Consider the following 22,892-nt stretch of genomic DNA (forward strand, 5'->3'; position numbering starts at 1 on the left):
GGTATCATATGCCTGCCTTTGTTTGATTTTGTGACCTGGTTTGTTCTGCAGAGGTGTAGCTCAGCTTGTAAAGAATCTGCCTGCAATGCAGGAGAGCTGGGTTTGATCCCCTGGAGAAGGGAGTGGCCTCCCACCCCAGCGTTCTGGCTTGGAGAATTCCATGGACTGTATAGTCCATGGGGTTCAAAGAGTTGGACATGACTGAGTAACCTTCACTTGTTCCTCAGAATTTAACATTTTTTTGAATGGTCCGAATTTATCAGTGGTTTCTTTTCATATTTTCTATGGTTTCTGTCATGCTTCATAAAGGGACTTTTCCCCTCCCTCCAAGGTTAGAAAGCAAATTCTCCTATGGCATCTTCTAGTCTTTCCACAGTTTTATTATATTTTTAAATCAGGGATCAATCTGAAATTTAATTTGGTGGTAGGAATGACTTATGGATTTAGCTTTCATTTTTTTCGAATGGCTACCCAATTCTCTCAGTGCTAGTCACTGAATAACACAGTCTGCCTACTAATCTAAAACATCATCTTTATTAAATACTAAATTTCAGTATGCATTTGGATCTACTTTTGGATTCTATGTTGTCCATTCAAAAACACAAATCAGGTTATTTTGTTCTCTAGTTTGGAATCTTTCAGACTTCCATGGGCCTAAGTAAAACACAATGGCTCGCAGTCTTCCCTATGAGAAGTCAACCAGCATCTGGATCATTTCATCTACTTCCTGTGTGGCCTTGAGCAAGTAACCTAACCTCTCTGAGCCACGTCTTTAAGTAACATGGTTATTGTAAGGATTTAGCAACATCCCCTGGATCATGGAAAGAGCAAGAGAGTTCCAGAAAAACATCTCTTTCTGCTTTATCGACTACGCCAAAGCCTTTGACTGTGTGGATCACAATAAACTGTGGAAAATTCTGAAAGAGTTGGGAATACCAGACCACCTGACCTGCCTCTTGAGAAATCTGTATGCAGGTCAGGAAGCAACAGTTAGAACTGGACATGGAACAACAGACTGGTTCCAAATAGGAAAAGGAGTCCGTCAAGGCTGTATATTGTCACCCTGCTTATTTAACTTACACGCAGAGTACATCATGAGAAACGCTGGACTGGAAGAAACACAAGCTGGAATCAAGATTGCCAGGAGAAATATCAATAACCTCAGATATGCAGATGACACCACCCTTATGGCAGAAAGTGAAGAGGAACTAAAAAGCCTCTTGATGAAAGTGAAAGAGGAGAGTGAAAAAGTTGGCTTAAAGCTCAACATTCAGAAAACGAAGATCATGGCATCTGGTCCCATCACTTCATGGGAAATAGATGGGGAAACAGTGGAAACAGTGTCAGACTTTATTTTTCTGGGCTCCAAAATCACTGCAGATGGTGATTGCAGCCATAAAATTAAAAGATGCTTACTCCTTGGAAGAAAAGTTATGACCAACCTAGACAGCATATTCAAAAGCAGAGACATTACCTTGCCGACTAAGGTCCGTCTAGTCAAGGCTATGGTTTTTCCAGTGGTCCTGTATGGATGTGAGAGTTGGACTGTAAAGAAGGCTGAGAGCCAAAGAATTGATGCTTTTGAACTGTGGTGTTGGAGAAGACTCTTGAGAGTCCCTTGGACTGTAAGGAGATCCAAACAGTCCATTCCAAAGGAGATCAGCCCTGGGATTTCTTTGGAAGGAATGATGCTAAAGCTGAAACTCCAGTATTTTGGCCACCTCATGCAAAGAGTTGACTCATTGGAAAAGACTTTGATGCTGGGAGGGACTGGGGGCAGGAGGAGAAGGGGACGACCGAAGATGAGATGGCTGGATGGCATCACGGACTCGATGGACATGAGTCTGAATGAACTCCAGGAGTTGATGATGGAGAGGGAGGCCTGGTGTGCTGCGATTCATGGGGTCACAAAGAGTCGGACACAACTGAGCAACTGAACTGAACTGAACTGAACTGAAGGAGGGAATAATGTGTATTCCAGGAACCAAACTACAGAGTCTAAAGTAACACTTCAGTAGAATTTTCTGAGATGATGGATTTGCTCTGTAAATCAATGATATTAAATATAGTAGCCAATATCTGCTAATAGCTAGTTTGACTGAAGAACTAAAATTTTAATGTTAAAGTAAATAGTCACATGTGACTGGTGGTTGCTGTATTGAACAGCTCAGATCTAGATCCCAGAGAGGGAGAGGAGGGAAGTTTGTAATAGAGGTTAGACTGTGGAAAGCCTTGTGGCCCTCATCAAAGACTCATATTTATCCTAAAAATTATAGGAAGCTATTAAAGGGCTTTCAATTAGAAGGAGGAAAATAACCATCAGATTTTAATTTTGAAGATATCTCTTGAGAGGACAAGATAAAATGTGGTAGACCCATTGAATGTATGTTGCACTAGGCTGTGGGATATGAATGGTCATTTGATCTATTATGGTAGCAGTAGAAAGAAGTGGATAGATTCATGGAATATTTTAAATTTAAAAATCAATGGGATTGGGCTGATGGACGGGTTAGCAGGGATGGAAAAGAGGGAGGTGTTAGGATGATGCCAAGGTATTCTGATTTTGTTTACAGAGGAGGTGGGAGTGTGGGTGACATCTCACTATGAGAGGATCACATTTCCCTATGATTCATGATGCTGAACGTTTTTATTGTGTTCATGTGCCATCTGTGTGTCTTCTTTGACAAAAATGCCTATTTTTATTTATAACTGAGAAGATAATAAGAGAAAGGTTTTTGAACTTCACTTTTCTTCAGTGACTGCTGGGTGGAATCAATGTTTCTGCTATTCACAAAAAGAGAGAATACTAGAAGAGGATTTGGAAGGGAGATCATGACTTTAGGCTTGACCATGTTGAGACATCTGGTGAGGGACTTAAAGGTCTGGAGATTAGAAAAGTCTGGCTGGAGAGGGAGATTTGTAAATCATGGGTGTATGGATTGATGGGGAAGCTTGGATGGACCAGAAGCAAATGCAGGGCAGAACACTGAGCCTTAACTAATGGCATTTACTGGTTAAGGAAAGGAGGAGCTCCCAGTGGGAAATGGCTGGAAAGGTCAGAGAGACGTCTAGAGACTGATTTCCCAGAAACCAGCTAGTCAATGCCACTTAGTTCACAAGTGCAGAACCAGAATTTATACCCAAAGCCCATGCATGATTCTTTGTTTTGAACTAGAGACCTGTCACTAGCAATAAAACTCAAGTCTTACCTTTTTGAACACTATAACACTGTCAAGGGTGACATGGTAACGCCCAGTGGCATGTCTAATCGATATCACTCCAAATGTTAGCTCTGGAAAGTCTTTGATCATTTCGTAGAACAACTCTGCTACTTCTTCCTCTAAGTCCTGTTTGGAGAGAGATGTTTGATGAGGCTTTGACAGAAAGCAAAATGCCTGGCAATTTTAAGGACAGGGTGAAAATGGTGACTAACTCATCTCTTCACCTTTCCAAGTTCTGTGGTTTTGGTAGGCTACCTAAATCCACCTTCATGGATGTTTCATACCCAGAATACTTCTATGGCTATGCTGCTGCTACTGCTGCTAAGCCATGTCAGTCATGTCCGACTCTGTGCGACCCCATAGACAGCAGCCCACCAGGTTTCTCTGTCCCTGGGATTCTCCAGGCAAGAATACTGGAGTGGGTTTCCATTTCCTTCTCCAATGCATGAAAGTGAAAAGTGAAACTGAAGCCGCTCAGTTGTGTCCAACACTTCGTGACCCCATAGACTGCAGCCCATCAGGCTCCTCCATCCATGGGATTCTCCAGGCAAGAGTACTGGAGTGGGTTGTCATTGCCTTCTCCTCTATGGCTATGACTAAGGTCAAAATAGGCAAATACACAGAGATAAATAAAATTGATAAACTTGACCTTTTCCAAGTATGAGAGTGAAGGATCTACTAACATAGTTGTTAAGACTTTTTTAATTTAGTTCTTAAATGGACTTCCCTATTGGCTCAGATGGTAAAGAATCTGCCTGCAAGGCGGGAGACCTGGTTTCAATCCCTGGGTTGGGAAGATCCCCTGGAGGAGGGTATGGCAACCTACTCCAATGTTCTTACCTGGAGAAACGCCATGGAGGAGCCTGGCAGGTTACAGTCACTGGGGTTGCAAAGAGTTGGACACAACTGAGCACCTAAGCACACATTCACACACAGTCCTTAATTGCTTTCAGAAGAACCATTGATTTAATCACATGTAGTAGCAAATATGAACTTCATATTAAGATATGGCTGTAGTTTCAGCCTTCATTCTTTAGCTTGAAAGAAAACTGTGGCCAGAAACAATGTCAAAATGTAATACAGGAGAGAAAAAAGTACAATTTCTCCCCATGTATAAATATAACCCCAAAGTTCTGATTTCTGCTCAGAAAAAGGGAGGAGTCATCAAAGTTACAGGAAATGAGCAAAGATGTATAAGAAACTCATTCTCCAAAAGCAAGGGCAATTTGAAAATCATTTATTATTCATTGATGTTCTAAGTGGACCTCAAAAAGATCAGTTACACTATCAAAACTAGTTCAAAATATATTAATCTCTTCTTTTTTCTCCCCATTACTGTCTGCCTTTGTAGTTAGCTCCTCCTGCCATTTCAGCTTCCACTTTTTCTTTATTTTTTATCCTTCCAGTTTTCTCAGAAAACCACTCATTGAAAAGGAAGAATGGGCATGGAATTAACCTAAATGGAAGACCTCTCTTCACCCCACGCACCCTCCCAGACATAGAAATCCTTAGCAACTGAGAAGCCACTTCCCACCTCTTGAATGCAGTACCTGGAAGAAACCGACGATGACCAAGGGCCTGGAATTCACAAACTCTGCTATCTCATTGCTCTCAGAGAACAGAAATGCTTTCTGGCTAATTTGTCTTCTCAACCAAACAACCAAGGCAGTAGATTCAACCACTCCTGGAGAGAGAGGTACAATTAAATGGATCCCACAGAAGTTTCCTCTTGAACTGGAGCAAGGCCTATCTTCCCCAAGTTAAATGAGTAGAAACCTCTTGCCTTAGATTCCCACCCCTTGAAAGCCAAGGTCAATTCTTCCTCTCTTCCTCAATCTGAGCCCCAAGGATGTAAATTTTAATAACAACTAAACTTTGCCAAACTCTTACCAAGGACCAGGCACTGTGCTGAGCATTTTGCATGTGTTACATCTCCATAGTAGCCCTATGGGATACATATTGAGGTTTCAACTTGCTATTGGCCACCCCACTAGTGAACCTGGGAATCAAACCCAGGAGGAAGCATGCCCAGCCATGTTTTCTTATTCACTGTTCAAACTGAAAGGAAGATAGATTTATTTTTTAAAACATAAAAATTTAAAAGTAAATGAAAAGACCAGCTAGTTCTGCACCCTTAGGAAAATTCCATTATCTCCCTGTGTCTCCCATTCATTAGCTGAGACATGGATGTCCTCTAAGGTCATCTATCCTGACTTCCATTTATCAGCTATCATATAGGAAATGCCAAGCATACAGAAAGCTTCTAAAATTGAGGCACATCTACCATATCTGGGAGATATAATAGTGTGCCAAAATGTACAAAAGGCTACAAATTGACTGTGCTTGCTAGGATCATCGATGTTATATGATGGCAGGTAATTAAAATATTTTCTGTCAAAGACTATTATAGAATAGAATGGATCATTTAAAATGAATTTATGAGCTAGAGCAATGTTAGTTGTGAGTAGTTTTGTATGACATAAAAAATCCTTTATTCCTTCTCTCATGACTGATTTCTTCACTCATTCATTCATTTGATAAATATGCATTGGAGTGCCATGTTAGAGTGCTGTGTTTAGTCCTGGGGATAAAATGGTGAACAGAAATAAATGACCCTTGCCTCTGCTATGCAGCTTTCATTCTGTTGAGGAAGATAATTGTCAAATAACTGCACAAACAGGTATGTAATGACACCCAAAGTTAGCATTAAAAAGCAAAATTCTGTGGACCAGTAGAAAAGATACATGACCTACACTGTGAAGTTGAGGAGGAAATCCTGGAGGAAATCACTTATGAGCTGAAAATTGAAGAATACATAGGAGTTAACAGGAAGTAGCTAGAGAAGGAAAGGCAGAGAAAAGGCCTTTGTGCAAAGACCCTGTGGCAGGACAAATTGCAGCCTGGGGCTTGAGGAATGCACAATGAGTTGCTAAACTGTCTGAAAAGGACATTATTGTTAAATTGTCTGGAAAGGGCACTAAGTGTCTTTACTTACCTTTTCTAAGAATATTAGGCCTTTAAAAAATTTCTAATTAAGTATGTTTATGTGGAGAAAGGTACACAAATTAATATACAGTTTGATGAATTTTCATAAAATGAACAAACATGTGTAAATACCACCCAGGTAAAGAAACAGAAAATTATCAGCCCCTTAGAAGTCCCCATGTGCCCCCTCCCAGCCTCTACCCTGCTCTCACCTAGAGGTAACTAGAAGTAACAGTTACCCTAGCTTCTAACAGCTTGTTCTTGAACTGCATATGAACAGAGTCATACAGCATGTGTTTGAGGATCTGGCTTCATTACACATGTGAGACTCCTCCATGTTGCACTTTCAGAGTCATTCCCACTGCTGTGTAGCACTCTGTTGTGTGGATAGTCCGTGACTTATTTATTCATTCCTTATTAATGGGCATTTGGTTTGTTTACAGTTTGGGGCTATTAAGAATTAATTCTTGGGCATGTCTCTAGGGGCACATTATATGCACTTCTGTTGGGTACATGCCCAAGAGAAGAATTTCTGGTCATGGGGACACAGTGTCCAGCTTCAGCAGATACAGTTTAGGCCATTAAAATAGTCACAGTGAGTCAGGCCTCTGAAGGTTCATAAGAGGACGATGTGGTGGTCTCAAGGGACAGAGTGGGTGGAGAGGCATCATGCCATCCTCAGACCATGGTTTGACTCGCAGCAGTCATCCCCCACCCCCAAACCCAGATACCAGCCCAACGTTGAGATTCTATTTTCACAGTGGTCCAACCATCTTTTAGGAAGAAAGAGGCACACATCATGAAAACAACCCTTTCTCCTAAAGGCTTTGCCTGAAAAAATTATTGTTTTTAAATGACCTGAAAGAAATTAGCTTACACATTCTGAAAATGCAAAAAAAAAAAGTGAATAAAATCCCTCCAAACGAGTTTGCATTTCAGGTCATCAGAACTATTGCTCCGATTTCCCTCTGTGCTACACTTTCCCTGTGCCCACACTCCAGTCATGCCCTTGTCTTCCAGCACACCGGGCGTGGCATCCGCCAGTTCCTCTGCCTGGGCTGTCCTTTCCTCTCAGCCCTCAAGTGCATCTCATCTTGCTTATTTAACCCTCAGTTTGGTCTTTTCCTATTCTCCTTTCAATCATTCTCTATATTATGACCTGCTGTATTTTCTTCATTGACTCTGTTTCTGAAGTTATGAGTTTTTGCTAACTTTCTCAGTAGCTCCTGAGGGATAACAGAATATGCCCCCTCAAATTCTACTACTTTGGCATATTATTTTGAATTAAAGGTACTTGAGAAACACCTGTGGAAAAAAGATGTTCTGACTCTTCTTTATCCCTCTGAAAGCAGGAAATAAATCTCCCATGTGGTGGTACCCACCCAACACTAGCGGGGTAGATGACATCCTTATTACGACTCATAGGGATTTAAGGTCAAGAAGGCTATATAAACAAACCTGGTTACTTCCTCACTAATTTTCTACCGCAAGTCCCAACCCCTTTTTTCTTGTCAATTCTTCACAACTTTGTTTCTTTGTCTAAAAGGTATAAAATCTGCCTGCTTTGATCACTTCTTTTTAGCCTCATATCTTTGGGACTCCTGTACATATGAAATTTATTTTTCTTTCATTCATCTCTCTTATGTCAGTTTAATTATTAGACCCCCCTCCAAAGAACCTAGAAGGGAAGAAAGGAAAAGTTTTCCTCCCCTACATCTTGTAATGTTTGGTTCATAGTAGGTGTTCAGGAAATCATGGGATGAATGAACAAGGTGAATGAATCATTAGATAACTCTGTTTGAGGGAACTTGATCTTGAACCCTCCTCTCTGGGATGGATGGACTCCACCTGGCCCCCTGGGCCCCATGGGACTGAGATAGCTCTGAGCCTGGCAAACTGTTTCTGAGTGTCGGGCACTGTCCCTGCTATGCAGGTGCCTGTCCTGTTGCTCGGCTCTGAGCCAGAGGACACAGTGACAACTGAGGTGTGAATGCCGTGCCAATAATTAACTGGGGCCGCCGCTCTGCTGCATATTTCCAGGCACAAGCTGTGAATGCATCATTAATTGAGGGCCTGGAGGCAGTCTGAGTCTCCCTCCCTCAAAGGAGATGGTCAAAGCCAAGTCTCCCACCATCAGTCCTTGGAAACCAGAGGAGAACCTGAACTTGACTCAACAAGGCTTAAAACCAACCTGCATCTGAGGGAAATTTTCATAGAAGTCACAGTGTAGGAGGCTGGTAAAGTACCATCACCTGCTTGGCTCAGGGAAGTCCTATCAAGTGGCAGAATTGGCACAAGTCATTCTTTTTAGGAAGTGATAGATCAAGGCTGCCTCAAGTTCTCACAGCTAGTGTTCATCCTAAAATCTGGGCCCTGACTCCATCCCAGTATTCCATTATCTCTTTCCATGGTTGAGGGTCATACTGAGGAAGAAGGAGATATTTAAGACTAGTACAAATAAGAGCTAGCTGGCTTCTTTACTCCAAGCCTGCTGCAGTGGGGACCTTCTAATACCACCCCATTCAAACACAAAATATGCCTTAAAAACCTAAGCATTCCAGGCCCTGGACTAGGGTCAGAAAAGTAATAGTTTGAGGATAATAATAACCACATTGATGCTTTAAACTGTGATTTTGGAGAAGACTCTTGAGAGTCTGTTGGACTGCAAGGAGATCAAACCAGTCAATCCTAAAGGAAATCAACCCCGAATATTCATTGGAACGACTGATGCTCAAGTTGAAGCTCCGTCACTTTGGCCACCTGGTGCGAAGAGCCAAGTTATTAGAAAAGACCCTGATGTGGGTAAAGATTGAAAGCAGGAGAAGGAGATGACCAAGGAGGAGATGTTCAGATGGCATCGCTGACTCAATGGATGTAAGTCTGAGCAAGCTCTGGGAGTTGGTGATGGGCAGAGGAGCCTGGTGTAGTGCAGTCCATGGGGTCACAGAATCGGACATGACTGAGTGATTGAACAACAACAATAATAACCACATCTGCCATTTACTTAGAGGACAGAACAATGTGCAGGAAGGATCAATCAACTATAGCCCATGGGCCAAATCTGACCAGCCATCTAATTTCATAAGTTATTTTTATTGGGACAGAGCCACATCTGTTTGTGTGGCTCCTTTTCCAGAGCATCAACAGAGTTAAATTGTTTCAACAGAGATTGGCTTGTAAAGTTTGAAGTATTTACCTTCTGATCCTTTAGAGAAAATGTTTGTGAATCTCACTGCTTATTAGCTGGGGAGGCTTGAGAGTTATTCCACTCTCTGCACCTCAGTTTCCCCACCTATAAAAGCACCTCCTAAACTGTCATAACATCTGAGAAGGGCCTAGAACAGTATCTGTAACACAGTAAATGCTTCAGACATGTGCACTTATCTTTCTTCCCAGGAACCCTCAGAGGTAGATATCTTTGCCATTCACACTTTACAGATGAAGAAATCAGAATTTGATGGGAGGAAGTGGCTGCTCCTCAGGTACATAGTGAGGATTTGAAGTTATAGTGTCCACCAGTTCTGGTAGCCTTTTCAGAGACCCCAGGAAAGGAGGTGAGATTGGATTCTGTCCTGTGCTCTCAGGTGAGAGGTAAGATCTTTGAGGAGGAAGGACAAGTACTGTGGGACCACAGAAACAGGGCAGGCACCGTGACGCAGGCAATCAGAGGTGACTTCCTGGAGGAGGTGATGGTGATGCTTCCTGAATGATGAGGAGGTTCCAGGTGCTGGCTCCCAGCACAAAGAGGGCTCAGACAGTCTGGAAGTTGCTATGCTGCAACCCTTTTACCCTTAAGTGGAGTTGGACCTCACCTGTCCTTTAGGATGTGAGGGTATCCCAAGAGCCTGAGTAACTCCATGAGCAGATATGTACTTTGACAAAGTAACTCCGGGCTTTTATCTTTTTCACAGCCCTCCCCTAAACCAACACATCACAAAGGGCTCCTCGCTTAGGTCAGTGTGTAGCCATTGAGGGTTATCACTCAGCACACAGGAAGCAGCAGTCTTTATCCTTTCTCTCACTCCTTTCCTCTCTCCTCATCTCTTTCTCTTCTTACTCCCTCACACACCACCCTCCTACAAACCAGCTGGGAGGAGGGCTCCATGTCTTTTATGCAATCTGCCCTGAGGCAGGCTCTTCTGCAAGTCTGGCCTGTGTATCTCAAACTCTGTTTGTGTCTGTTCTGAAAGCTGCAAGGCAGCCTGAAGCCCCTGCACATGGTGGCCCTCTCTACTCCACCCCTTTGGTTCTTGCAACCACTCTCAAATAGGATTTTTGCAAACATGCTAAATGCTGGGCCCTGCAAAAGACAGGCTCAGTTTTCTGTGATTCAATCATTCAACATACACAATGGAAACATTCTACTAATAAAGGAAGGGTTGTGTTGGGCATTTCTGTGTTCCTCAGTTCTATTCCATCCATCTATCCATTCATCTACCCATTCAGTTCAGTTCAGTTGCTCAGTCACATCCGACTCTGCAACCCCATGAACCGCAGCACACCAGGCCTCCCTGTCCAACACCTACTTCTGGAATCTACCTAAACCCATGTGCATTGAGTCAGTGATGCCATCCAAACATCTCATCCTCTGTCGTCCTCTTATCCTCCCGCCCTCAATCTTTCCAGCATCAGGGTCCTTTCCAATGAGTCAGTTCTTCACATCAGGTGGCCAAAGTATTGGAGTTTCAGCTTCAGCATCAGTCCTTCCAATGACTATTCTGGACTGATTTCCTTTAGGATTGGCTGGTTGGATCTCCTTGCAGTCCAGGGGACTATCAAGAGTCTTCTTCAACACCACAGTTCAAAAGCATCAATTCTTCGGTGCTCAGCTTACTTTATAGTCCAGCTCTCACATCCATATATGATTACTGGAAAAACCATAGCTTTGACTAGACTGATCTTTGTTCATAAAGTAATGTCTCTGTTTTCTAAGATGCTGTCTAGGTTAATCCCAGCTTTTCTACCAAGGAGCAAGAGTCTTTTAATTTCACGGCTGCAGTCACCATCTGCAGTGATTTTGGAGCCCAACAAAATAAAGTCTGTCACTATTTCCACTGTTTCCCCATCTATTTGCCATGAAGTGATGGGACCGGATGCCATGATCTTAGTTTTCTGAAGGTTGAGTTTTAAATCAACTTTTTCACTCTTCTCTTTCACTTTCATCAAGAGGCTTTTTAGTTCTTCTTCAATTTCTGCCATTATGGTGGTATCATCTGTGTATCTGAGTTTATTGATATTTCTCCCGGCAATATTGATTCCAGCTTGTGCTTCATCCAGCCTGGCATTTCGCATGATGTACTTTGCCGGGAGAAATATCAATGACTTCAGATAGGCAGATAATACCACCCTTATGGCAGAAAGTGAAGAGGAGCTAAAAAGCCTCTTGATGAAAGTGAAAGAGGAGAGTGAAAAAGTTGGCTTAAAGCTCAACATTCAGAAAATGAAGATCATGGAATCTGCTCCCATCAGTTCATGGGAAATAGATGGGGAAACAGTGGAAACAGTGTCAGACTTTATTTTGGGGGGGCCCCAAAATCACTGCAGATGATGACTGCAGCCATGAAATTAAAAGACGTTTACTCCTTGGAAGAAAAGTTATGACCAACCTAGATAGCATATTCAAAAGCAAAGATATTACTTTGCCAACAAAGGTCCGTCTAGTCAAGGCTATGGTTTTTCCAGTGGTCATGTATGGATGTGAGAGTTGGACTGTGAAGAAAGCTGAGCACCGAGGAACTGATGCTTTTGAACTGTGGTGTTGAAGAAGACTCTTAAGAGTCCCTTGGTCTGCAAGGATAACCAACCAGCCAATCCTAAAGGAAATCAGTCCAGAATAGTCATTGGAAGGACTGATGCTGAAGTTGAAACTCCAATACTTTGGCCACCTCATGCAAAGAGTTGACTCATTGGAAAAGACCCTGATGCTGGGAGGGATTGGAGGCAGGAGGAGAAGGGTATGACAGAGGATGAGATAGCTGGATGGCATCACTGACTTGATGGACATGAGTTTGAGTAAACTCCGGGAGTTGGTGATGGACAGGGAGGCCTGGCGTGCTGTGATTCATGGGGTCACAAAGAGTTGGGCACAACTGAGCAACTGAACTGAACTGAACTCTGCATATAGTTACATAAGCACGGTGACTATATACAGCCTTGACATGCTCTTCTTCCAACTGGGAACCAGTCTGTGGTTCCATGTCTGGTTCTAACTGTTGCTTCCTGACCTTACTGCAGGTTTCTCAGGAGGCAGGTAAAGTGGTCTGTTACCCCCATCTCTTTAAGAATTTTCCAGTTTGTTGTGATCCACACAGTCTAAGTAAATATTTTTCTGGAACTCTCTTGTTTTTTTGATGATCTAACAGATGTTGGCAATTTAATCTCTGCCTTTTCTAAATCCAGCTTGAACATCTGGAAGTTCTCAGTTCATGTATTGTTGAAACCTGGTTTGGAGAATTTTGAGCATTACTTTACTAGCATGTGAGATGAGTACAATTGTGCGGTAGTTTGAGCATTCTTTGGCATTGCCTTTCTTTGGGATTGGATGAAAACTGACCTTTTCCAGTCCTGTGGCCACTGCTGAGTTTTCCAAATTTGCTGGCATATTGAGTGCAGCACTTTCACAGCATCATCTTTCAGGATTTGAAATAGCTCAACTGGAATTCCATCACCTCCACTAGCTTTGTTCGTTGTGATGCTTCCTAAAGCCCACTTGACTTCACATTCCAGGATGTCTGGCTCTAGGTGAGTGATCACTCCATAGTGGTTATCTGGGTCATGAAGATCTTTTTTGTATAGTTCTTCTGTGTATTCTTGCCACTTCTTAATAACTTCTGCTGCTGTTAGATCCATATAGTTTCTGTCCTTTATTGTGCCCATCTTTGCATAAAATGTTCCCTTGGTGCCTCTAATTTTCTTGAAGAGATTTCTAGTCTTCCCATTCTGTGTGTGTGTGTTTTTTTTTTCCCCTCTATTTCTTTGCTTTTTTCACTTAGGAAGGCTTTCTTGTTTCTCCTTGCTATTCTTTGGAACTCTGCATTCAAATGGATATATCTTTCCTTTTTCCCCTTTACCTTTAGCTTCTCCATATATTTAACACTTAAAAAAAACTATGACCTACTATGTGTCACACTGAGGCACCAAATTTTTCAAAATTCCCCAACATTAAGATAGGGCTTGAAAGATTTCCCAGATGGTCCAGAGGGTAAGACTCTGTGTTCCTAATATAGGGAGCCTGGGTTCAATCCCTGGTCAGGGAACTAGATTTCACATGCCACAACTAAGACCCAGTGCAGCCAAAAAAAATAAAAAATAAATGAATATTTTTAAAAGATGGGGCTTGACACATGTAGGTTCTTAATAAAAAGGTATGGAATAAGTGGGTGAATGGGTTAATTAAATGGATGTGACAGAAGCTTTAGCTTCTAGTTTAGTAGCCACCCTGGCCCATACTCATCTTGTTCTAGCACCTGCCAGTCTCACTTTTGATCAGTCAGTGCTTCCTTGGCCTGAGACCCCATCAAGATCATTTTAAAGTGGAAGAGTGCAGTGGGAGTGGGCAGTTAGGTAAGCTAGGAACTCACTCTCTGGTCTTTTTAGTTTAGAAACCATGTACCTCACTGTGTCATCTCGTGTGCCTCCGGGGCCCACCAGCTCAGATATGGTGGAGGTAACTACATGTCCACCAAAATCCATTTTTGTCCTTATGGTCACAGAGCAGGGCCATATTTCCCAGCCTTTCAGTTGGGTAGAGCCACATAACAGAATTCAGGTCAATAGGATGAGACTAGAAGTGATATTCACCACCTCCAGGTCTGGGCTATGGACTCTACTGGTGGCACTCCTCTGCCTCCCAGCACCGACTTCTGGCCAGACACAGAGGGAACTGCCAGAGAATCAGAGGTCCTAGGGGAGGACAGTGCCACAGGCTGACAGGGACTTGGGTCCTTGAAAGATTGGACCAGAAGCCCCACACCCAACCTTGGCTACAACTGGGTTCGGTGCAAGCCAGACATAAACTTGTAATTCTGTTAAGCCACTGAAATGCAGATTTTTGAGTTTCCATAGTTAGCATTCCTTTGATTGACACACAAATACCATTACCTTGGCAGTTGATGGGCTGTGATCTGTTGCCCTCAAAAAACAGCTTCAACTCTGGGGCCTTCTTGACATCAAACTCCTTCTGAAGTTCCTTCTCAACTGTGATGTCCACTTTGCCAAAGCCAATCCCATTCTTGCCTTTGCCCATGATCTCCACGGCTTTGCCCAGCTCCTCAGCTAAGCTCCTGGATTGCTTTGAGGATGGGTTATCTGAAAGAGCCAATAAGAAGATAGAACTCACTAGAACCTCTCCTCCATCCCATCTCCCAAGGAGAAGGCTTTGTTAAGTTTAAACCTTGTTAAGGCTCTTTTTAAAAGTTAAGGCCTGCTTAATTCCTGGGTTTTTCTCATGCTCCACTGCTAATGGGTAGATTCAGAAATGTGATAGGACATCACAATTCATGCAACTGATCAGTTTGGGAGATATGCATCAGGTTTTTGGGGGGTTCAGCAACACTGGAAACAATACAACTTTGGGCAATTTAATTTCTCAAAGACCCACATGCCTCATCAATAAAGTGGGGAAATAGTGGCTGCTTTGTGAAGCTGACTCAAAAGATTTAATAATCAATTATACAGTGCTTATTACTTTCGAAGAGGTTTATGTGGATTAACCCACTGAATCCTCCTAGTACCCCTATGGGGTGTGTATGTGTGTGTGTGTGTGTGTGTGTGTTAGTTGTGCTCAGTCATGTCTGACTCTGCAAACCCATGGACTGTAGCCCACTCTGTCCATGTAATTCTCCAGGTAAGAATACTGGGGTGGGTTGCCATTTCCTTCTCCAGGGGATCTTCCCAACCCAGGGATTGAACCTGGGTCTCTCACACCCCAGCAGATTCTTTACCATCTGAGCCATCAGAGAAACCTCTATGGGGTAGGTATGGCTATTATTATCTCACTGTGATAGAGGAGGAAACAGTTGCATAATTGAAATGACTTATTTGCCCAAAGCTACATGGCAATAGGAGGTGTAGCAGGGTGGGACTCACTCACTCTGGCTTGGGTGCTTGCTCTCTAACCTCCACTGGGCCTGTCCTTAGCATCAGGCCTGGCACTTGGTCAGTATATAATGCCTTCTTATTAACAGTGTTATTAGGGTAAAAATTTCTATCAGAAATCATAGTAGAGGGAGAGAGAGAGTGAGAAGGAGGGAGGTGAGAGGAGAGAGAAAAAGAAAGAGAAGTGGATGGGCGGGGCATGGAGAGAGAGGGAGAATGAGCACCATCTGGTGGAAATTCCTGGAAATACAGGTTCTACACCTTCATTTGCCCTGTATCTTGCATGTAATGTGGCAGAGGACATGCTTGTGAAAAAGGAGGCCAGATGTGAGAGGGAGTGGGGGGAGGTTATGATGACCCGCTACCCACGCAGCTCATTTCCTTGGTCCAGAGTGTTGAAGAGACCTGACGCTATTGATCAAGATTCCTTGGCCTCTCACATTGCCGGGCGCTGGGCTGGAAGTAGAAGTGAGGGGCCCTTTTCTGGAAAGAGCCCCAGGGGACTCTAGCATGCGATCCCAGCAGCAGTAGAAGACTTTCTAGTCTAAATGGGAGGGGCTAAAAGGCAATCACATTTGTCTCTCTTCCTCCTGATAATGTTGTGAGACTGTAGGCCCCTCACTGGTTCTCACAGCCCAGTGTCTGCAGCAAGTGGGTTGAGCCAGGGTAGGGGGTCATTGATTCCCTTTTAAGCCAGAATGCTTTCTATTTCTCAAACTCCCTTGTCCATCTGGAGCACTTGAAACCAGTGCAAGTCATTTCCACTGCCATGGGCAAATTCTAAGTACAAGAGAGAGGACTTTTGTAAAGCAAAACCCAGAAAGCCAGGCCTGGGACAACTGGCACATGCCCCCTTGCCAGTCAGCACACTGCTCTGGTGATGGAACCCAGATGTGAATGATCACATTCATTAAACTCTCAATCAATGGACACGAAGTGTGACTTTTCACCTCCCTTGTAGATCAGTGCCTCTCCACTGCCTGCTCTGTCACCAGCATTGCCTTCAATACCCCATCCCTCACCACCAGCAGGGGTTGGCCTGTTGCCAGCAGCTCTGGCCTGCAGGCCTATCCTCTGGCTTCCTCATGGATTTGGCCATGCCTGGCTCAGGGCTGCTGATTGACACAGCATCCGAATCTGAGTTTCTAAGCTTGGGACAAGAGAAACACTTGGAATGACTGTCCAAACAGTGGAGTTTTTGAGGTTCCACACATAGCCCAGTGCTTTTTGGTATCTAACATGGAAGTGAGAGAAAGAGTCTGTGACAACTGGGGCCTGAGTGTTGGATGGATGGGACCTACTAGTTACAGTAATGAGATTCATTCATTCACTCATCTGACAAATCTTTTTTAGAATCTCCCATGTGCCAGGAAGTATTTTAGGTATTGAGGACTTAAAAATGAACAGACTGGTAAAAATCACTGCTCTCATTGGAAAAGGCGGATAAAGAAAGAAACAGGCTATATTCTATGCTAGATGCTAAGTGCTATGGAGAAAAAAGAAGCAGACATGGAAGTTGGGAGTGTCTGGGAATGGAGTTTAAGTAGGGAGGTAAGCGGAGGTCTCACTGAGAAGAGGATGGAACATTTTAATGAAGACTGAAGATGATGAGGGAACAATCTGTGTGCTCACTCACAGGAGGGAGAGAGTTCCAGGCAAAGGAGCCATATGAGCAAAGGCCTTGAATAAGAGCACATGCAACATGTCTGAGGGATGACAAGAAGTCCGTTGGGTCTGGAGCAGAATGAGCTGGGATGAGGTCAGTTGACACAGGCCTTGTAGACCACTGAATAGACTTTGGTTTTTCCTCTGAAGCTTGTGGAAATGTACTAGAGGGTTTGGAGCAGTGTTAGATGTGATGATTTACATTTTTACTGGATTGTTTTGAATGTTACATGGAGATTAGACCACAGAGGAAAAAGGAGGCCAGCTGGAGGCCACTGTACTAATTCAGGTAAGAAATGTTAATGGCTTGAATCAGGGGAGTGGCAATGGAGGGGGTAAGAAGTGATCAGAGCCTCGAGGGGTCTTGAAGGAGGAATTGACAAGGTTTATTGATGGATTGGACGTGGAATGTAAATGAAAGAAATCAAGGATGACTCTGACATTTTGACCTGAGCAACCAGAAGGATGATGATAGTGATGTTGATGGTTATGATCGTGATGATGATGGTAGTAGTGATAACAAGATAACAGCATTTATTGGACACTTACTATGCCAAGGACTTTGCTAAGTGTTATGTGCATTATCTTGATTAGTCCTCAGAATAAGCCTAGGAGTCATCTACTATTGTAGATAGTCATCTACTATTACAAGTGAGGAATGTTAGACAAGGAAACAGAAACCCAGAAGTCTCACAGCTAGTAAGCATTAGGCCAAGACTCCACTCCAAGGCTGCTGCTGCTGCTAAGTCACTTCAGTTGTGTCTGTCTCTGTGTGACCCCATAGACAGCAGCCCACCAGACTCCCCCATCCCTGGGATTCTCCAGGCAAGAACACCAGAGTGGGTTGCCATTTCCTTCTCCAATGCATGAAAGTGAAAAGTGAAAGTGAAGTCACTCAGTCATGTCCAACTCTTAGTGACTCCATGGACTGCAGCCTACCAGGCTCCTCCGTCCATGGGATTTTCCAGGCAAGAGTACTGGAGTGGGGTGCCATTGCCTTCTCTGGCTCTAAGGCTGGCTGACTCCAAACTCCATACTCTAACTGACCTTGTAGGCAAGCCAGACTGAAAAAATGCTCTTTTTCCCTGGAGGGGTGAGTTTCCAATCTCCTTTGCTCTGTGTGGTCCATATCAGAGCAGATAGACTCTGGAGAACCAAATCTACTTCTTATGTCCAGCCCTATTTACTAGTTTCTATCTTTTTAAAATTTGCAAATCAGTGTTTACCTCTGGAGCCTTGAATGCCAAGCATGTAAAGGTGAAATGAATGCTTACACCCTCAGGTCTTGGTGACTATGTCTCATGGGGCATGGAGTCAGTTCAGCTGTACATTGGAACCTGGGCAAAGCAGTGCCCAGTGGACTGTGGATGGGCAGGGAACCCTTTGCTGGGAGCTCCTTCAGTTTTAGCCCTCCTCAGGTACTAACTAGGGTCCATTGTCTGGCACGTACTAGATACTCTGCTGCTAAGTCTGCTAAGTCACTTCAGTTGTGTCCGACTCTGTGTGACCCCCCCATAGACGGCAGCCTACCAGGCTCTCCCATCCCTGGAATTCTCCAGGCAAGAATACTGGAGTGGGTTGCCATTTCCTTCTCCAAGGAAGGATACTAGATACTCAATGAACATCATTTCCTTAGGTTGTTTCATAAATCAGAGACAGTTATGGTGGCTTACAGCACCTGTGGTCCAGGAAAGGTGTTTTTTAAACATCTCTGAACCTTAGCTTCCTCACCTGTAGAATGGGGATAGTGATAGTTTCCATACCTTAGAATAAGCGTACATAGTAAGCCAAGGTATGCAAAGCTCTGATACAGAAGTGCCCATTAAACATTAAGCATTAACATGGGGGAAATTCATGGTCTTGCTCTGACCAGATGTTCTCTGGGGAGGAAGGATCCTATGTAGTTATCAGGATCTTCAGCAAATCTTCCGGTTCCTGGGGAAAGGAAGACAAGGGTGACAAGCCATCCAAAACAAGGCTGAGGCCTATTCTGTGGCTCTCTCATGGGTTTTGGGGTTAAGCAAATGGCACCCAGGGTCCCATTAGAGTCAGCAGTGGCTCTTGACAGTGTGCCTAGTGTGTAAATGTGTTAATGGCTAATGGACCTTGAATTGCCTGGGTCTTTCGTAGGTAACCCCATGCTCCCTTTTTGGAACAGCCAATGTGGGTCAGGGGAGGGGCTGATGGATGGGGGAGGTGTGAGTGTAGGAACTGAAGATTAGCTCCCAGTACAGGGAGCTGGAGTCTGCCTTTCTTTAGACTGTGGTTCTCAACAGAGCACATTTGGCCCTATCTGGAGACATTACTGGTTGTCACATCTGGAATGCTACTGATATATAGTTGGTAAAAGAAAGGGATGCTACTAATTATCTCACAGTGCACAAGACACCCTCCTCCCCCATCTCTCTCTCACACACACACATACATAGAGAGACTGCATTAAGAATTAGCCAGCAGAAGTGTCAACAGTGCTAAGGATGAGAAATCCCACTTTAGACCAAGATCAAGTATGGAAAAGGCTTATGAGTATAGTACTCTCACCATTCCATAGGATGCTTTATAGTGCTCATAGGTGATATGGACTTCAGGATGGTCTCCAACTCCCAGTTCCTCAGGGTTCAGCCAACAAGTTTCTCTGACTATTGAAAAGGTCTACAAAACTTTAAAAATCTGCTCCTTACCCTTCTGATCTTATTTCCCACTACCTTTCTCTTCAGCACCTCAGCTTAGCCACCCTGCACATTCCCACCTCAGGGCCTTTGCACTTGCTGTCCCTTCCGCCTGAAATTTTCTCAGGTTGCTGCTTTACTGCCTTCAGGTCTTTGTGCAATTTTCATCTTTAGGAAAGCCTTCTCTGGCTACCCTGTACATAACCACAGCCCCACATGTGCCACTCCTTGTACTTCCTAAGGGCCCTGCTCTGTTTTTCTCCATAGTACTTCTACCCTTAAGATATGCTACATTTTTCACTTCTGCATCATTCTATCTTGAGTCTCCTCTCTTCGAGCTTCCCTTGTGGCTCAGTTGGTAAAGAATCCACCTGCAATGCAGGAGACCCTGGTTTGATTCCTGGGTTGGGAAGATCCACTGGTGAAGGGATTCACTACCCACTCCAGTATTCTTGGACTTCCCTGGTGGCTCAGCTGGCAAAGAATCTGCCTGCAACGCGGGAGACCTGGGTTCAATCCCTGGGTTGGAAAGATCCCCTGGAGGAGGGAAAGGCTACCCACTCCGGTGTTTGAGCCGGGAGAATTCCATGAACTGTATAGTCCATGGAGTCCCAGAGTTGGACACAACTGAGCAACTTTTGCTATCATTTTCACTGGCCTCTCCAGGATAAAAGATCTGTAAAGCAAGGGTGTCTGTCTGTTTTGCTTACCACTCAGTGCCTAGAATAGATCTGCCATACAATAAATATTCAATAAGTGTTTAATGAATGAATGTTTCAATTATCAGCAGAGTTTAAGAAGAATTGAGTGTTAGACCTGGTCTGAAATCCTCATCACTTACCAGTTGTATAATTTTGGGCAAATCCTAAACCTTCCTGAGACTTTATTTGCCTCATAGTATAAGACAGGGACAATGAGAACAAGCCCAGTGCCTGGAATACAGGTCTGAGTAAATGGTCTTCCTCATTTTCATCATGACAATTGTCCGCATCATCACCATCATCACCATCCTCATCTACTATACCATCTACATCATCTAATCTGCTCCCAAGACAGACTCTTGCCACCTCTGCCTTATGCATGATTACTAATTAATGAAGCTAGAAACTCCTCCTATTAAGTCTCATTTTGGCCTCCTCCACTAAATGTAGCTTTTCTTTTTTTCTTGTCTCATTTATGGAGAACACTGTGGGCCAAAGGAAAGCTCATTTATTTATCAACATCTCCAAATGCCTGCTTGTGCTCCAGGCAAAATCCTAGATGTTAGCAGTCAAGAGATGAATCAGTTTTGACCCCTGTCCCCTGTGGAATTCGCATGTTTAAAAGCAGTTTCAAAGCAGTGTGGCAAATGTTATAAAAAGCAGGGTGCAGAGGGCTGAGTGAGCATACCAGAGCCTAGGTGAGAGGGAGGTGAACACAGCCTTTTTACAAGGCAACTTTATGAACTTAAACTTCACAATCCAGCTGAAGAAGTTCAGGAAGGACACTACAGGTAGAGGGAACCTCAAGTGTATAGGCCAGGAGGCTAGTGCCAGTGTGACCTACCTGGTAGCCACACTCAGGGTGCAGAGCACAGACTTCAAGTGGAATGGAAAAGTAGGCCTGGGTTAAATCAAGCCAAGGACATTGTAGCTATGTTAAGGAGTTTGGAAACTTTTGGATTTTCAATCAGATGTGCATTTTAGCCTCTAAGAATGAAGCTGTCAGTGCAGACATGCTTGATGGTGTGGTGGCCTTCAATAATTGCTTCTGTTCTTCCTGTTCACATTTTTTATTTTGAAAAGCTCCATCTATTAGTGTCCTCTTTGATTTCTTTCACAGTGTTTTATAATTTTCTATATATAGGTCTTTAGTTTCTTTAGGTAGATATATTCCTAAGTATTTTTTCTTTTTGTTGCAATGGTGAATGGAATTTTTTCCTTAATTTCTTTTTCTACTTTCTCATTATTAGTGTATAGGAATGCAAGGGATTTCTGTGTGTTGGTTTTATATCCTGCAACTTTACTATATTCATTGATTAGCTCTAGTAATTTTCTGGTGGAGTCTTTAGGGTTTTCTATGTAGAGGATCATGTCATCTGCAAACAGTGAGAGTTTTACTTCTTGTTTTCCAATTTGGATTCCTTTTATTTCTTTTTCTGCTCTGATTGCTGTGGCCAAAACTTCCATAACTATGTTGAATAGTAGCGATGAAAGTGGGCACCCTTGTCTTGTTCCTGACTTTAGGGGAAATGCTTTCAATTTTTCACCATTGAAGATAATGTTTGCTGTGGGATTGTCATATATAGCTTTTATTATGTTGAGGTATGTTCCTTCTATACCTGCTTTCTGGAGAGTTTTAATCATAAGTGGATGTTGAATTTTGTCAAAGGCCTTCTCTGCATCTATTGAGAAAATCATATGGCTTTTATTTTTCAATTTGTTAATGTGAATTACATTGATTGATTTGTGGATATTGAAGAATCCTTGCATCCCTGGGATAAAGCCCACTTGGTCATGGTGTATGATCTTTTTAATGTGTTGTTGGATTCTGATTGCTATAAGGACACTAATAGATGAAGAAATATACCATGTTCATAGGTTGGAAGAATCAATATAGTGAAAATGAGTATACTACCCAAAGCAATCTACAAATTCAATGCAATCCCTATCAAGCTACCAGCGGTATTTTTCACAGAACAAATAATTTCACAATTTGTATGGAAATACAAAAAACCTCCAATAGCCAAAGCAATCTTGAGAAAGAAGAATGGAACTGGAGGAATCAACCTGCCTGACTTAAGGCTATACTACTACAAAGCCACAGTCATCAAGACAGTATGGTACTGGCACAAAGACAGAAATATAGATCAATGGAACAAAATAGAAAGCCCAGAGATAAATCCACACACCTATGGACACCTTATCTTTGACAAAGGAGGCAAGAATATACAATGGATTAAAGACAATCTCTTTAACAAGTGGTGCTGGGAAAACTGGTCAACCACTTGTAAAAGAATGAAACTAGATCACTTTCTAACACCACACACAAAAATAAACTCAAAATGGATTAAAGATCTAAATGTAAGACCAGAAACTATAAAACTCCTAGAGGAGAACATAGGCAAAACACTCTCTGACAGAAATCACAGCAGGATCCTCTATGATCCACTGTCCAGAATACTGGAAATAAAAGCAAAAATAAACAAATGGGACCTAATTAAAATTAAAAGCTTCTGCACAACAAAGGAAACTATAAGCAAGGTGAAAAGACAGCC

The 22,892-nt window shown here is 43.1% G+C and overlaps 1 protein-coding gene across 1 annotated transcript in view; it reads right to left on the reverse strand.

Annotated features, from left to right (window-relative positions):
- PDILT (protein disulfide isomerase like, testis expressed) overlaps positions 1-22,892 on the reverse strand; it is a 46,253-nt gene that overhangs the window by 17,361 nt on the left and 6,000 nt on the right. Inside the window, exons 2-4 of the mRNA XM_040257463.1 lie at positions 14,307-14,513; positions 4,772-4,905; positions 3,210-3,347 (exon numbers count right to left, since the gene is read on the reverse strand). Of these exons, the coding sequence (XP_040113397.1) occupies positions 3,210-3,347; positions 4,772-4,905; positions 14,307-14,513 (479 nt within the window). The remainder of the gene's footprint in view (positions 1-3,209; positions 3,348-4,771; positions 4,906-14,306; positions 14,514-22,892) is intronic.

This window comes from Oryx dammah, unplaced genomic scaffold, assembly GCF_014754425.2.
Source record: "Oryx dammah isolate SB20612 unplaced genomic scaffold, SCBI_Odam_1.1 HiC_scaffold_2, whole genome shotgun sequence".
Taxonomy (NCBI): Eukaryota; Metazoa; Chordata; class Mammalia; order Artiodactyla; family Bovidae; genus Oryx; species Oryx dammah.